General features: G+C 37.4%; 2 protein-coding genes across 7 annotated transcripts; one reads left to right on the plus strand and one right to left on the minus strand.

Moving 5' to 3' along the window:
* Positions 1-729: 729 nt before the first annotated feature.
* Positions 730-6,319, plus strand: LOC126368597 (uncharacterized). 6 transcript variants are annotated; one of them, XR_007566617.1, is made up of 6 exons: positions 730-864; positions 3,282-3,409; positions 4,753-4,840; positions 5,052-5,262; positions 5,418-5,646; positions 6,195-6,319. XR_007566617.1 is itself a non-coding variant. In XM_050012664.1 (5 exons), exons 2-5 carry the CDS (start codon positions 3,328-3,330, stop codon positions 6,254-6,256), a joined length of 402 nt encoding a protein of 133 aa, XP_049868621.1. In that variant the 5' UTR covers positions 730-864; positions 3,282-3,327; the 3' UTR covers positions 6,257-6,319. The 6 variants fall into 6 exon arrangements, 2 of the variants coding, with proteins under 2 accessions (XP_049868621.1, XP_049868622.1); XR_007566616.1 differs by having other exon boundaries at positions 5,432-5,646; XR_007566615.1 differs by having other exon boundaries at positions 5,477-5,646.
* A 2,075-nt stretch (positions 6,320-8,394) lies between these two features.
* On the minus strand, positions 8,395-12,265 carry LOC126368558 (WASH complex subunit 4). Its single transcript, XM_050012586.1, has 5 exons — positions 11,812-12,265; positions 11,571-11,737; positions 10,995-11,482; positions 8,785-10,920; positions 8,395-8,703 (listed from the first exon to the last, which is right to left on the minus strand). Exons 1-5 carry the CDS (start codon positions 12,099-12,101, stop codon positions 8,497-8,499), a joined length of 3,288 nt encoding a protein of 1,095 aa, XP_049868543.1. The 5' UTR covers positions 12,102-12,265; the 3' UTR covers positions 8,395-8,496.
* Between the last annotated feature and the right edge of the window lie 4,199 nt (positions 12,266-16,464).

Consider the following 16,464-nt stretch of genomic DNA (forward strand, 5'->3'; position numbering starts at 1 on the left):
GATTGCGAAGTGTCCTGAACTTACCAAAGCAGAAAAGGTTTTTCTCATCGCCACGCGTGAGATCTTGCCTCCGCAACCTATCCAACATTATTTAGTGCTGATGAGATTACTACTTTTTATTTATTTATTTACTGATATGCCCCAAGGCTTACATCACGACGCCGATGGAACCAGTAAGTATCCTCAGAGTTATTTAAAATAATGTATCACATTATTTATTATTAAGTGGCTATTCTATTAACAATTGATGCTCTGTTTGTTTTTCTGCTCAGATAAGTTGGTCTATTTGGGCAGTTGGTAGTGAAAAGAACAGTGGCAGAAATCTAAGAATGCAACTCACTGAAACATTTATTACTTTTCAGAAAATGTCTCTCAGGAGCACAATTTTTGCAGTTGAAGTTCCAGAGAAACGTACAAGAGTTGAAAGTTGTAAGTTTTACACATCTTGAATCAATGATTACTAATATCATATACACAAATATCCAGTTACGGGCAATTGTTTTGATATTGTTTTACTTTTCATATTTATCTACAGATAGAACATAAAAAAATGCCCTCGACAGAATGGACTAGGTATGGGTGTGGCGTAGTAGGATGTTTATTTGTTTCTGTCGATTTAGAGCTGTTGTGAGGTTATTATTATTTTTTTGTTTCTTATTTCAGATGCACCTATTCACTCCACCCCTCGACGCCCTAGACGAAGAAGGCGTGTGATTGTTACGAAGAGGATTCTGCTTGTCATCGTGCTCTAGAAATCACGTTGCAGCCGAGTTGTTTTGAATCTTTGGTTTATTCCTCTGATTGTTACAAAATTATTCAGTTATAGTATTTATATAGGTGGTGGTATATATTTGTGTTTACGTGGTAAGTGTTTTGTGTATGTAATTTCGCATTTGCCCTTAAAATGGGGGACGATCCTCCTCCGGGAGGAGGTGGTATTCCACCTGACTTAGAGATGACTCCTCAGACTTTCGTACAAAGTCAAGGGGAGCTTTCTGGTTCTCAGAGATCCATGAAACGCCATGCGGAATCGGAAATCGGTAATCCTACGCCCAAGAAAAATATTTCTCCGTCTGCCTCTGTTCAGGACGTTTATACTGTTCCGGAATTTGCTGGCGAGAAACTTAAATACACGGATGCTGACCAGGGGCCCTTCTCTGTGCATGTCACCAGGATGGAAAGCGATCCTTCAGCGGGACTTACTATTAGGGTTCTTAAATTTGCCCAACTTATTCACAGAAATAACATACCAGGTATAGTCAATGGAGGAGTAAACTCTGTGGGACGCAACCGCGTCTCGGTTGAATTTGCTTCTTCCTCAGCTGCTAACAACTTCGTAACCAACCCTTTGCTTGCGGAGAACAAGTTATGTGCCACCATTCCACAATTCCAAGTCTCCAGAATGGGAGTTGTCAGGAACATACCGATAGACTGGACTCTGGAGGAGCTTGTTTCAGGTCTTCAGTACCCCTCCAATTGTGGCCAAGTTATTAAAGCTAGGCGTCTAAACTCCAAGAAAATTATTGATGGATCCGCTACTTGGATTCCCTCTAACACGGTCGTCCTGACGTTTTTAGGACAGTCATTGCCCCAAAAAGTTTATTGCTACCACACGTCCCTTCCCGTTGATGTTTACCATCTGCCCACAATTCAATGCAGAGGTTGCTGCCGATTTGGCCATATCAAAGCTCAATGCCGATCAAAAGCCCGCTGCTTCAAATGCTCACAGCCCCATCTTGGTGAGAGCTGTAATATCCCAGATGAACATGTGACCTGTTTACTCTGCTCTGGTAATCACAAAGCCACAGACCCAAGGTGCCCTGAACACTCCAGGCAAAAGGCGATCAAGATGGTCATGTCTGAGGAAAACATCTCCTACCTAGAAGCCTCCGCCCGGTTTTCCACTGTGAGGAGACCTTTTGCCGAAGTTGCCTCTCAGCAACCTCCTAAACTTTCACAACCAGCTTTCTTCCCTCCCTCTCCGTCTTCTCCATCCTCGAGTCAAAATCCCACCACCTCCTATCGTAAAACCGTATACCGGGAACGCCGACCTCCTCCAGAATTAGGTAGGTCTTATGATGTTCAGGCTCACTCTGACATAACCCGTTCTCCCATATCCTCACAACCTAATGGTTGTGCCTTCCCTCCTCCTCCCGAGTCTACTCCTCTCCTTACTCCCAATGACAACCTCATAGAGCTGTTGGTTTGTTCCTTAATTAATATTATTTCTAAGTTCTCGGACTCCTTACCGAACAATGTCGTATCTCTATTGAAGCAATTCATGTCAATGTTAATAAATAAAAATGGCGGGTCATTGTCTCCTTCAATGGAATTGTAAAAGTATTCGATCCAAAAAACCTGAATTAATATTATTAATTAACAAATTCAAGCCTGTTGTCTGTGCCATCTCTGAGACATGGTTGAGGCCTGGCTCCATTTTTAGGATGCCTGGCTACTCCTGTATTCGGGATGACAGAGATGATGGTTATGCTGGTTCGGCCCTTCTTGTTAATAAAAATATTACCTTCTCTCAAATTCCCATCCCACCGCATGATCGTGACCTACACGTAGTAGCAATTAAAGCTTTAAATTGTACTATTGTTTCAGTTTACTTCCCACACCCCAACCCCTCTCTTATTTCGGAACTGAATAATATCCTCTTTTCTCTCCCTGGACCATTTATAATTCTTGGCGATTTCAATGTCCACCACACTTTTTGGGGCTCCTATAAGTGTGACTCCCTGGCTCCTCATTTATTTGATCTCCTGGACAATATCAACCTGTGCGTGCTGAATGATGGCTCCCCGACGCGTAGGGTTTCACCTCTTGGTGGCTCTAGCGTGGTGGATTTGTCTTTGGTATCGCCTAGCATGGTTTTGACCCTTTCATGGAAGGTGTTACCTAATTGCTACGGTAGCGATCATTTCCCTATTATTATTTCCTTTCTTATCCCTAGCCCTCCGACTAAGAACCCTCCTCCTCTCTTGAAATACCGTCTGGACAGGGCCGATTGGCAAAAGTATGCGGAGCTGGTTAATGGTAAGATCCCGTCTCTTTCCCCGATCTCTTCATCTAACTATCTTACTTGTTACGAAGAATTTACATCGTGTATCACTTCATCCGCCGATAGCTCTATCCCTTTGAAAAACTCAGCACGAGGCAAAATATCATCGCCTCCTTGGTGGGACGCGGAATGTACGGAAAGCGTGCGTCAACGGGATGAGGCTGAGAATAGCTTTGCTGGTGATCTATCTTCCATGCAAAAATATCTGTCTTTCCAGAAGGCGTCTGCTCGCTCCAAGAGATTCCTCGCCAAGAAAAAAGTTAATGGATGGCGTAACTTTTGCGAGTCTCTTGCTCCCCGGTCTCCTGCTTCTTTGGTGTGGAAACGTATTAAATCATTCAGAAGGTATCTGTTAGACGACAGTAACTCTATAGCTAACGACACGTCCACTTGGCTGCCGGACTTCTTTGACAAGCTAGCTCCCCCATCTGTTCCTTTCCAGGATTGCTTCCCTTCCTCGTCCTCCTCCTTGTCTTCTTATAATAGTTTTAACGAGCCTTTCTCATATCCTGAACTTTCCTGTGCCCTAGATAACCTTAGAGACACATCTCCTGGCATGGATGGGATCCCTTATTCTCTAATTTCTAAATCTCCAATGTCGGCGAAAATGTACTTTCTTTGCATTATCAATGAAGTGTTTATAACAGGGATTGTTCCCGACTCCTGGAAGACTCAAATCATTGTCCCAATTTTAAAACCTGGCAAAGATCCTAGTAAGTCTTCTTCGTACAGACCTATTGCCCTCTCATCCGCTCTGGCTAAGATTCTGGAGCATCTCTTAAAGAACCGCTTGGAGTGGTTATTGGAGAATAAGGGATTATTATCGAAGTTTCAGTTTGGGTTTCGTAGAGGTATGGGCACTTTGGATAGTCTTAGCATCTTGACTACTGACATTAGGAGCGCTTTCAGCTGTGACGAACATGTCATTGGTGTATTCCTTGACATCTCCTCTGCTTATGATAACGTCCTCCTCCCAATACTCAGGCAAAAAATGCAACAGCTGAATATCCCGGAGAGGATGGTACACATCATATGCAACCTTTACATGGCTCGCAGTATCACGGTGAGAGTGCAAGGCTCTCTTTCTCCTCCCAGAACCTTGTGGAAAGGTCTCCCTCAGGGTTCCGTTCTTAGTCCGCTACTTTTCAATGTTTACACCTATGACCTTGATAGAACTGTCCTATGCTTTAGTAGTATCCTGCAATACGCAGATGACATTGCCCTTTACGCCCGCTCCTCCTCGTTTGCGGATGCATGTTCTCGTCTTAATTCTGCACTGTACTATTTAAGCACCTGGCTAAGCGATCACGGCCTCTCACTCTCTGTCCCTAAGTGCAGCGCTGTGGTATTCTCCCGCAAGCGTGTGATCCCAGCTATAGAGCTAGTTATTGATGAACAGCCAGTGTTCGTCTATGACAAAGTGAAATTTTTAGGAGTAATCCTTGACAGCAAAATGTGTGGATTACCTCATCTTGAACACATAGCTAATAAGTGCGAAAAAAATATCAACGTGCTTAGGTCTTTATCAGGGGTTCGTTGGGGCTCCCATCCGTATAGCCAAAAGCTTTTGTACAACGCCATTATACGCAGTCATTTTGATTACGCCAGTTTCATCCTCGAGCCCTGCAACAAAACTGCTCTTAATAAACTTGACAGGATTCAGGCTAAATGTTTACGTATTATTGCAGGTGCGATGAAGTCGTCCCCTACAAATGCGCTCCAAGTGGAATGTGTGGAACCTCCACTCCAATTACGTAGACAGTATCTCTCGGATAGGTATTATTTCAACACCTTACAAACATCATCTCATCCCCTTCATAAGAAACTAAATTCTCTTTGTTTGGTAGCTAATTCTAATTATTGGAGACATAAAGACTTGCCGCCTCTCGTCAAGTCTTCTAATAAAATCAACCCTTCTACAATACATCAGACCCCTAAGGCCACTATTTTTGAATTTCCTTTTGAAAGTTTAATCTTTTGTCCTAAGGTAATACTTAATCTAGGGATAGTGAAGAACTCGCAGGGTGCTGATAAGGAGCTTAATAGCTTAGTGGAAAAAAACTGGAAGGATTGGCTTCAACTCTATACCGATGCCTCTAAATTATCAGATACAAGTCACGTAGGAGCTGCTGTTTGGATTCCTAAATTTAATATCATCCTAAACTATAAATGCCCTGCTAGCTGCTCCATTTTCACAGGTGAGTCCATTGCCCTTCTAGAAGCTGTCTCCTATGTGGAATCTCACAAATTGAATAGATCAATAATTTTCTCGGATTCCCGTAGCTGTTTGCAAGACCTTTTAAAATTGCCTTTTCACTCTAGAGATAATTTTTATCTCACCCTTAAAACTAAGGAAGTTCTTTATAGATGCCAAAAGAGTGGTCTTGAAATTGTCCTGGCTTGGATTCCCAGTCACAGCGGTATTCGTGGCAACGAGAACGCCGACCTATGTGCTAAAGAAGCTGTCCGCTTGGGTACTGAGATCTACAACAAGACTTTCTCCAGAGATATCCGGGCTCTCGCTAAATCACATCTATTCAAAACTTGGGATGAGCTTTGGCAAACATCTAAGCAAGCAAAAGGTAAACTTTACGGACTTATCCAGCCTTCTATACCTATAAGACCTTGGTTTTTTAAATTTAGAAACTTTGATAAGTGGGTTACCTCTGTGATTATCCGTCTCCGTCTGGGTCACGTGTGCTCCCCTGTTTTTCTGGCTAAGTTACGGATCCGAGATCATTCCGTTTGCGAATGTGGTGATGAGGATGGCACTGTTGATCATCTATTTTTCTCCTGTCCTAATTTATGTGTCTCCATGTATGATGTTCTCCCACCTTGTATTCCCCGGCCTGTGAATGTCAACTTTCTCTTAACTTTAGTTTCTACCCCCTTCATCAATATCCTTTGTACGTTTATTAAACGGAATAATCTAAAATTGTAAATATTGTATGCTAATATATGTGCAAGTCCATGTGTAATATAAGTATAAGTATGTATATATAATTTGGTCCAAAACTAAAAAAATAAATAATAATTTGCGAACGAAAAATGGTGGCGGGCTTATACTACGTGTGTTTCTAACCTATATGTCTGTGAAGTTAAATAACAATCGTGTTGTCTTTATTTTTAGGGAACTTCTGGACTACATCATTGGACTTCCCACCGAACAGTCTTCAGTATAATTTAAATTAACCTACCGACTATTTTTTTTATGATTTTTTTTTTTTTTTTTTCTTCGGTACCTTGACGTTGGCAGAATCATCGTTTCTAAACGATGCAGCCATAAACTTTAAAAAGTGAAGTGAAGTGATTGTTACGAAAAAATCTCTGACATTAATTTGTGCAAGAATTTACTTTGAGTACATAATAAATAGCACTACCTATTTCATTTCAAATTCCCTTTCCAAATGAAAATAATTAGATCTAATCACGAGGGTGAAAAGGGGAGGCGATTTAGGCTTAAAAAGGCTAAAATTTCAACCACCCAAACCTATTAACTATCAAGGCAAATAATTCAATTTAAAAAAAGGCTTTTTGGCGGGAAACGGGAACGGGACAGTTGCTTTCTTCATTGAACAATCTAAATAATTAATACGAAGTGGTGTTTTGTGGTTAATGATCGCATTAAGTTAGTCGGAAGACATTCGCGAGTGTTATTATATCGGAGTATTCAATAAACAAAGTGTATCTGCCTATTTTCGCTTCGTGCCAGGAAGCCGTTTCATAACTCAAACGTTTATGCGGACTTTTGAGTTAATTCGTTTAGGGTTCGGAGTAGGAGTCTACTCCGAGGGTGGGGGCTTAGGTTTCATCATCATCACCTTTCATTAATCATCAAGAAAAAAAATACGTAAGACATGGCTGTATGGGCATAGTTCCCTTTGCCTTACCCTTCGGGGAAAACAAAAAAAAAATCAATTAAAAAAAAGGGCTGTCAAATTCTATAAGAGCAGTTTCCACAGAGCAATTTTTTTACTATGAAACATTTCCGTCTGATGCGTAGCATCTCTACTTGGTCTGTGGTTTGTTTGTACTGTCGTCCTCTTTGCTTGCTCTACTTACTCGGAAGGTTTTTGGTTTGCTCCAAAGACCAAGTACCTATTCATAGAGTACCTACTTAGTGCTTAATTGAATTCTTGAAGTTGGTGTCAAAGAGTGCTTACTATAAATTTGTTACTGCAAGTGAAGACTACTTTGTTGGTAAAGTTACCGCTGCGTCAAAAGCCACGCCGTGCCGGTATTTTGTGTGTTATTCTAATAGTTATTTCAAGCGCCTAATATTTACTTTTTGCTTGATACCTACATTATTTGTTACCTATTAGCAATTATGGATAGATGGAAGAATATAACAGATGTCGCTGAAGCGAAGGACATATACGTGAGCGGAATATGCGCCCTTTTATATTCCCTAGACTTTGATGATTATGTTCACAGTCAAACATCAAAAGAATATGCTTCAATATTGTTTCTGACAAATACTTCAGGATGTGACAAAAGGGAGCTTGTAGTCTTTGGGGAGGACTCATTCGAACCAGTTACCAGCCTTCCAGTCAAATATTTCCGTGGTGCAAAGCCCCAAGCAAGTATACTTACTATATACAACTACCTATCTCAATGGAATGATGATTTACAGTGTGCTGGGCGAAACATAAAATTGGTGATTAACTTACCAGAAGATATTGTACAGAGATTACATTTTAGCAATATTGAAATAATTGATCCATCAGAATTAGAATATGTTATGAAATTCATTCAAAAGCTTGTCAGTTGTTTCAAATATCACTATAGAAAAATGCAAATAATTAAAAATATTGTTCATGGGAAAGATTCCAAACAAATGAAGTTCTTAGATTATTTGAACATGATCAGTGCAGCCTGGCACAATGTTTCCAAGAATTTTATTTACCTGCTGTTTTATTCTGCAAAGGATCTGACTATTACTATAGATGAAGAAGAGCAAAAACTCAGTCTGACAAACTGGTGTACACGATACATGGTACCTATAGAATTTGACCCAACCAAAACTTTATTGGATGATCTTATTTTATGTGACAATCATTTACCAACTATAAACTATGAAGATGAAGACACCCAAGAAGTTCCACTCGATAATGTCAGCTCAATTGTTTCTGGAGTGGAAGCTCATCAAGCTATGAAAAGACTTATATCTTACCTACAAGGCGAAGCTGCAGATCATTCTATGATTCAATCTGCCAAAATTCTAGAGGATCACCTTGAACTTGGTGCACTTAAAGAAATTCAGCAAGTTGTCACTACCACTGATCATGTATAATTTATACACCATTACAGGAATGGAATTATAGATGTAAAATGATTATTTTTTTATTTTATTCTTATTGTACATTAATATCATATTTGCACTATATAATTATTTTATAAATGTATTATTAAATAGGTATCTTGTTTTATACTTATCTGAAAAATATTCTTGCACTAGTAAGACTGTAATAAAGTAGTTTATATTCCTCTTCAATAGTTTTGATTTTCTTTTCAGTAAGAGCTAATGCTTGCTGTAACTGAATAGATCCTTTATTTTTCTGTTCCTCTAGCATTCTCTTTTCATCTCCTATATGTTTCCAAATTGAATCAAACCAATGGAGTGCTTCAAAGTTGGAATCCTATAACATAAAACAAAATTAAGTTAATCATGGAAAGAGAATTATTATTTATTACCAATCTATGTGTACAGAATTAAATACCTGATCTAATAGCTTTAAAATATATGCTATTCCCATGGCGAATCCATCATCAGTAAAAGCTGCTCCAACCTTATTTTTCTTGGACATTTTGTCTTTGGACAGTATCATGTGTTCAACAAAGTTCAGTGTGAGTGGTGGTACAATAATGAAGAAGTTTTTAAGGTGTATATTTTTGGGATTACGAAATACTGGAGCAAAAACATCCACAAGGAGTTTAAAGTATTCTGTACCTTGTATAAAATTTGATAACAGACCATTTATGTTCTGATCTAAATTTTCGCATGCTCTAATTGTGTCTTGTTCTAGGTTTTCTTCTTCAGATAAATCCTTGAAAGACTTATTTATAGTCAGACTGGGCAAAAACACTGTAGCATCTGAACAACAATGTCTCCCACCAGATCTAATCATTCTTACATAACCCATAGCATTTCCAATTTGACTAATTAGATCTCTGAATAGGTCCAAATAGCTCTGTCCATCATCAGCGAGGCCAAGTATTCTTATGCCTTTATTGAACTTTTCTGCATTTTTGTATGGATACATGTTATCTTGCATATCTGCATTCTCTTTAAAGTTTCTCAAATCTTTGATTAGTCTTGACTTGATATGCTCATCATACATAAATTGAGAGAATGTGAAAAACTTCTTTTTTAGGAATTGATATGTAAAATTGACTGTTGTGTTCATAATACCAGTGCCATGGGTTCTAATCGAATTTGCAATATGTCTAATATTTATAGAATTGAGGTGCTTGTTGTTACTGCTCTTCTCAATAAAAATTTGATTGTTCAGATTGTAAAGGTACTTCGAGACAAATATGTGGATGTTGCGCATAATCTCCAAAACATCTAAACCTTGTTCTAATGTTTGTGTGGGAAGATTGTCTTGAATAGTTTTGAGATTAAATTTGAATCTGGCCATTTGTCTCATCTCTCCATAAGTCTTCCAATCAGACAGAACAACTGTTGTCAGATTATAATACATTGTTGATAAGTAATGCTCCACAGTTGGCACCACTGACATATAAATGCTTTGAACTCTGAAATTGTCGATCACCAGTAATAACTTTTTAGCCATATCAAATGAGAATGGATTTACTACATCTAATTGCAAATGGGAATGGATGTGCAAACGTAAATTTGTTTCTATATTTTGGCTAGTGGTAGTTAATATGCTCTCATCTATCATAGTTTTTATATTTGTCACATATTTGTCTGACTTGTTGTGTTTAAACTGTTGATCAGTTTTATGCAAAAGCCTTGCACAATCTTCTAGGACCATTAAGAAATATTTTAATTTTGATGCATTTAACTGGATTGTGAAATTTTGGTCAAAATATATAGGCACTACATGTTGATGCCATAACATCCAGGAACAGTTGCATAAATTGTCAATAGATTTCATAAAATTTGATAATGTCTGCATTTTCTCAAGTAATGTTCCAAGTCTCACATAGCTATCTTCTAAGTAAGTAGTGTCCGGCACAAAGCTTAGTGCAATATTTGCTGCCACATTGCGTTCAATAGTGGCAGCTCCTCTGAGAGATCTCTCTGCTATTACAAGACAAGTAAGTTCATCCAGTCTTTTATTGGCATAATTTTTGTCAGTCATGAGTGTTTTTTTCACTTCTATAATTGAAGATGTTGCTTGGAATATTAGATGTTGAACAGTCATATTAATAGAATTAATCATCTGGTTTGAATTCCGAGAAACAGCATTTTTCAAGCATTTCAACATATCAATGACTTCAAACAATGACATAAGTATGCTTTTTGAGAGGGGAATCCCCAGTGAGACATGCAAGTTGATTAAAATAAGAACAGAATAGTTTATGTTTGATGCAATGTCAAGACCATCCAGTAATGTTTTGGCATGCAAACTCATTTCATTAGCATTGAGCTTATGATGAGTTGCAGAAAAAGCTTCTTCTACATTTAACACCCACTGGGTGCAAATGGCCTGCAAGTGAGCCATGTCACGTGCTAGAGACATCTTTCTAGCACCTATATAGGCTTGACGTGCTTTAAGCATAGTTTGAGATAGTTTCCCATAGCTTGCACTTTGCGATGGTGCATATCTTTGCAGAAATTGTTCCGGGAACCAAATCATTGTTCCAGTTATATAAACACTATGTGCCTGTAAAGGTATTTATTATTACAAAATGTTCACCAATATCTTCACATCTAAAACGATATCCAAATTAGACATACCTTTGTATCCAAGTCAATTAATGACTTGAAAATTTTCTTATCTATGTTTCCAAATAAATGTGAACTTAACACAAATAATGCATTGATTTTGATACATTTGTACATGTTGGTGGAATTTGGCTTCTCTTGTATTAGTTTATCCAGATTGTTAATAGCCTGTTTGAGATATTGTATAAACTCATTTGATATCAGGGTGCAGTTTTTGTCAACTAAGTTCTTTCTTAATGTTAGCAAATTTTGAAGAGAGTTTTGTACAATGTCATCATTCATAAGTTTAGATGTGATGTTGCCTGCAGCACTGGTCATGGCTTTATATCTGTCTTCAATTAATTCTGAATCTTCTGTCTTATCAACAAACATTTTGAGATTCTTGCAGTATCTACTCCACTTTGCTGGTAGTGATGTATTTGAAATTAAAGATTCCAAAAGAACAAGAATGGTAAACAATTCTCCTATGTGGTTAATTATGTAGTGGAGCTGGATTCCATCTGAAATAGGTATTTCTACAAGTTAGTACTTAGCTACTTGATTGAAAACATTCAAATATACTTAATCTCCTGTTCAATGTTATCTTACTCAGATTGATAATTCCTTCAGTAAAAATTGCAAATACTTGACTGCAAATATTACGCAAGGTGTCATCACAACGTGTGGTGAATGCACTCAACAAGCAAATGGATTCTATTTGGGAACTGATGTCGCTTTCTGGATATTCTTCAAACACAGATAGAAATGTGAAATGCCTGAAAATTAATTTATTTTCAGTAAGAAAAACTTGTATATGATATTATTAGGATTACTTAGTATAATTGAATACCTTTCAAAAGCTTCTTGTTTCAAATTTACTATTTCTACGCAAAGCGAAGAGAGCACACTGAGAACTTTAGTCATAAAAGTGTTATCTGAGGATACCAATTCAGTAATAGGTGTAACTTCATTGTGTTCCATTGCAACATGTATAGGTAAATAAGTTTTGTTTTCTTCCCAGTTATCATGATTAGAGGCAAGCAGATAATCTTGATGCTGTTTTTTGAAGAATTCTCCGTAACTTTGTAAAATAGAAGCGCCCGCCTCCTTCTCAGTGTCTGTTCTGGGGTCGGAACGCATTTTGCTTGTTTATTTCTACGGCACTCCTTTAACTGTTAGCGCCATAATATTCAAAACTATAAATAGAACGATGTTATAATTAAGTAAAAGAACACAATAAATCTTTCCTAATTTGCTGTAAATAATTAGTCTAATTTTTGTTTGCCAAAGTGGAACTGGTTCATTTTTTTTTTTTTTGTTTTGGTTTTCCCCGAAGGGTAAGGCAAAGGGAACTATGCCCATACAGCCATGTCTTACGTATTTTTTTTCTTGATGAATGATGAAATGATGAAAGGTGATGATGATGAAACCTAAGCCCCCACCCTCGGAGTAGACTCCTACTCCGAACCCCAAACGAATTAACTCGAAAGTCCGCATAAACTTTCGAGTTATGAAGCGGCTTCCTGACACGAAGCGAAAATAGGCAGATACACTTTGTTTATTGAATACTCCAATATAATAACACTCGCGAATGTCTTCCGACTAACTTAATGCGATCATCAACCACAAAACACCACTTCGTATTAATTATTTAGATTATTCAATGAAGAAAGCAACTGTCCCGTTCCCGTTTCCCGCCAAAAAGCCTGGAACTGGTTCAGTTCAGGAGATAATAGGATGACAGTTTGTTTAGAGATGGCGATCTCAGATCGATTAATCGAACAATCGATTTTTCGAGCCAAGAAAATCGATTTTTTAAATCGATATGTAGTACTGGATCGATTCATTGGATCGATACATCACCCTTTAAAATCGACATTCGATTTTTTTTTTGTTTTTGTATTAACCATACAATTAGTTGTAGGTGCCCGTATTACAAGAGTGCTGCCGGTTAATTACTCAAAAACTTACGAGATGGCTGTGTGTTTAGTTTCCTTCGCCTTACTTCTCTTCAATAGAAAAAAGTTACGTTTATAATGACTGAGTGACTTTTTTTTATCTGTTCTGTGATTGCGTCATCATATCATTCGATTAATTTGTTTGTTGACAACAAATTGTTGTTTGTTCGTTTTTTGACTAAGTGACTGTTTATATTGTACTTAATAGAAAATTGGAAAAAAGATCGATTTTTTGGAAATCGATATTTTAGATCTCGATTTTTTTGTGGATCGATTCATCAGGTCACGATTCGAATCGATTTAAAAATCGATCTTTTTTGGAATGAATCGCCATCCCTATTTGTTGACTGTTTATTTACGTTGTCTTTGGTAATTTATGTTACAGAAATAGAATCAGATTCAGATGGCATTTAGCTATCAATCAATCAATCCGGTACTATTATGGGCATTTTTTATGTTTACTCCTTGCTTAGCTCTAATGGGTAATCTGTAATCTAAGCTTGCCCATCTATTGCCGTGTAGTCATGGCCGACTCAATAACGTTGTTTCGCGTTGTGACTGGTTGGCGATTTTAAATCGGTCCCTGTATAGGAAACGTTAAAGAAATAAAATTGTCTATGGACATTGAGAAGAGAACGAATGAACGAATGGATCTGAAACTGTCAAGCATGTCAGACGTTTGCTTTGCTTGGTTTGCCTCCTTAGGCTTTAGAAAGGCGCGGGAAAATACGGACGTGTTTTAAATTTGCATTTAAATAATATTTCGGAAAATTTGTATAATACTGTATATATTTATAAAAATAGGATTACAATTAACTTAATTCTATAGTGTAAATATAAAAGATTGAGTGAAGATGGGGAAAGGCGCAAAAAAACGTAAAAAGAAAATTGATTCTGAGGAGGCCGGGTCTGATAGTTCGGCAGACTCAATGAAGTCATTTGAAGTAGAACCTCCAAAGGATAAGTATGAAGTCTTCAAGATTCCTGATTATGTTCGATATTATCCAGAAGATGGCGGCAACTTTGAATATGTTGTCTTCATGGAAAGTACGAAGCCTGAGCAACCTCTGGGTGCTCGAGATATGATGTCCCTTGCAAATTCCCTGAAAAGATACAATAAAGGAGTGAAACAGCTGCAAAGAATAAATAAATTTAAAATTGGAGTCATATTTGAGCGGCCCGGCCTGGCGAATGCTGCTCTAACAAATAAAAAATTTTTGGATTCGCATAATCTGAAAGCGTCGATACCAGCGTCCTCAAGTGAGGTCACTGGTGTAATAACTCACGTGCCTACAGACCTCTCTAATGAACAAATATATTCTGCATTGACATCAACCAAAAACATTGTCACTATTCGAAGATTTATGAGGCGTGTCAAAAACGATTTTGGAGAGTTCAATTTAGAGCCAACAAAGACTGTATCCATAACTTTTTCATGCCCAAATTTACCCGAAAGTGTTGACCTCAACAGCTGGCGGTTCGAGCTTCGTCCGTATATTCCACCAGTTAAACAATGCTTGAAGTGTTTGCGGTATGGACATATCGCAAAGTTTTGTAAAAATGCTGAACGCTGCTCCATCTGCGGTGAGTCTCACAATTTTAAAGTTTGCACCAAGCTACCCAAGGATGCTTCTTGTTGTCACTGCAAAGGAAATCATATAGCTATATCATCTCAATGTCCAGTCAAAAAAGAACAAATAGAATTAAACAAACAGAAAGTGGAGACCAGATCGTATGCCTCTATAATTAACCAGAAGTCCTTCCCTCCGTTGAAGCAACATCCAACTGACCTCCTAGCATCTTTACTTAACTCAGATCAAATACTAAACATGGTTGTGGAATCAGTGGTGAAGCTGGTTGCTATGCACAAAAATAGTGAGGCATCAATTTGCTCACAAAGTATTAAGGACACACTCTTGGATACTATAAAGAGAAACAAGAAATCCCAATAGTTTATTCTTTCTTTTCCTTTTATTATGGATTATTTAAACATAATTAGTTGGAATGCTCAGAGTTTGACTGCTCATAAAAATTTACTAGTTCATTTTTTGAAAGAGAAAGAAATCGATTTAGCTCTGATTTGTGAAACTTGGTTAAAACCTCATATTAATTTTAATATTAAAGGATATAACATTGTAAGATTAGATTCTGGTAGTCGTCACAATGGCGTAGCCATTTTAATTCATAATAGTTTACAGTTTGACAAAATAAACACTTCTTTTGACGATTCTTTACAAAATATAGCTGTACGATTGAAATATGGCAATAGGGAAATTTCCTTTGTTTCTATATATAGTCCTGGCAGTAATCCTTTATTTTCTAAAGTAAAGTTCGATAATTTAATCAGTAATATACCTGGTCCCATGCTGATTGCTGGTGATTTTAACGCACTGCACACAGCATGGGGTTGTAGTGCCATTAATGCACGTGGTCGTGGCATTCTTGAAAGCATTAGTGACAATGATTTAGTTTTATTAAATGATGGCGAATTGACTACAGTTGGCTCAAGCAGTTGGCAGAGGAATGCTCTTGATCTTGTAATGGTTTCTTCATCACTGGCACTTAATTGTGAGTGGTCAGTTCACAATGATCCGCTTGGCAGTTATCATTTACCTGTAATAACAAAGATTGAATTTAGTGATAACAGTTATTCTGATATACATTATCTTACATCTCCCACTCATTTTGATTTTCGTCTAGTAGATTGGGTAAAGTACAGTCATAATTTAGAGATTTTGTTGCAGAATTTTTACTATGATGATTCAGATCCTTTAAAATGTTACTCAGATTTGTTACTATTGTTGGATCTTGCATTGCATCATTCTGTCACAGCTAGTAGGAAGTCTACACAATCAGTTTTTACATACAAAACTCCTCAATCCAGATCTCGTAGGAAATATGTTCCACTGCCTTGGTGGAACAGTAATTGTACCAAAGCTGTGGAGGATTCTAAGGCCGCATATATAGAATTTAAAAATAGTCTGTCAGAGGAAAGTTTCCTTAATTTTAAAAAGATGCAAGCAATTAAAAAACTTGTTTTAAAAAAAGAAAAAAATTCAAGCTGGCTTTCTTTGTGTGAGACATTCAATCGTTGTACTCCCATATCTAGAATATGGAGATTTGTTAAAAAATTTAAAGGTTGTTCTGCTCCATATAAAAATGTCTACACTGATTGGTTACATGACTTTTTGAGAAAATATACTCCTGATACTGTTGAGGCCCCTTTAAAATATGACCCTATTTACAATGAATGTAACAGTCAATATCTAGTGAAACCCTTTAGTTTACAAGAGTTTAAAACTGCAGTTCTTTCACGACGCGATACAGCTTATGGCCTTGATGGTATTCCATATAAGATGTTAAAAAACACAACAGATAAATCTAAGGCCATAATTCTACAAATATATAATTTACTTTGGTCTAGTTCAGTTATACCTTTGGATTGGAAAAAAGATTGTTTGATTCCTGTATTAAAACCAAATAAAGATAAAACTAAGGCTAATTCTTATAGACCAATTGCTTTAACTTCCTGTTTAGGAAAAATT

This window comes from Pectinophora gossypiella, chromosome 7 (genome assembly GCF_024362695.1).
Source record: "Pectinophora gossypiella chromosome 7, ilPecGoss1.1, whole genome shotgun sequence".
Lineage (NCBI taxonomy): Eukaryota > Metazoa > Arthropoda > Insecta > Lepidoptera > Gelechiidae > Pectinophora > Pectinophora gossypiella.

Bases quoted from the DNA above. Each gene is read 5' to 3' on its own strand.
- LOC126368597 (XM_050012664.1), top strand. From the start codon at position 3,328: ATGGATGGCGTAACTTTTGCGAGTCTCTTGCTCCCCGGTCTCCTGCTT. The intron at 3,410-4,752 runs GTATCTGTTAGA...GTATTATTGCAG, and splicing joins CGTATTAAATCATTCAGAAG to GTGCGATGAAGTCGTCCCCT. The intron at 4,841-5,476 runs GTATTATTTCAA...TTGGATTCCCAG, and splicing joins AGACAGTATCTCTCGGATAG to TCACAGCGGTATTCGTGGCA.
- LOC126368558 (XM_050012586.1), bottom strand. From the start codon at position 12,101: ATGCGTTCCGACCCCAGAACAGACACTGAGAAGGAGGCGGGCGCTTCT. The intron at 11,738-11,811 runs GTATTCAATTAT...ATTAATTTTCAG, and splicing joins AAACAAGAAGCTTTTGAAAG to GCATTTCACATTTCTATCTG. The intron at 8,704-8,784 runs GTATTTAATTCT...TTTATGTTATAG, and splicing joins TTTTAAAGCTATTAGATCAG to GATTCCAACTTTGAAGCACT.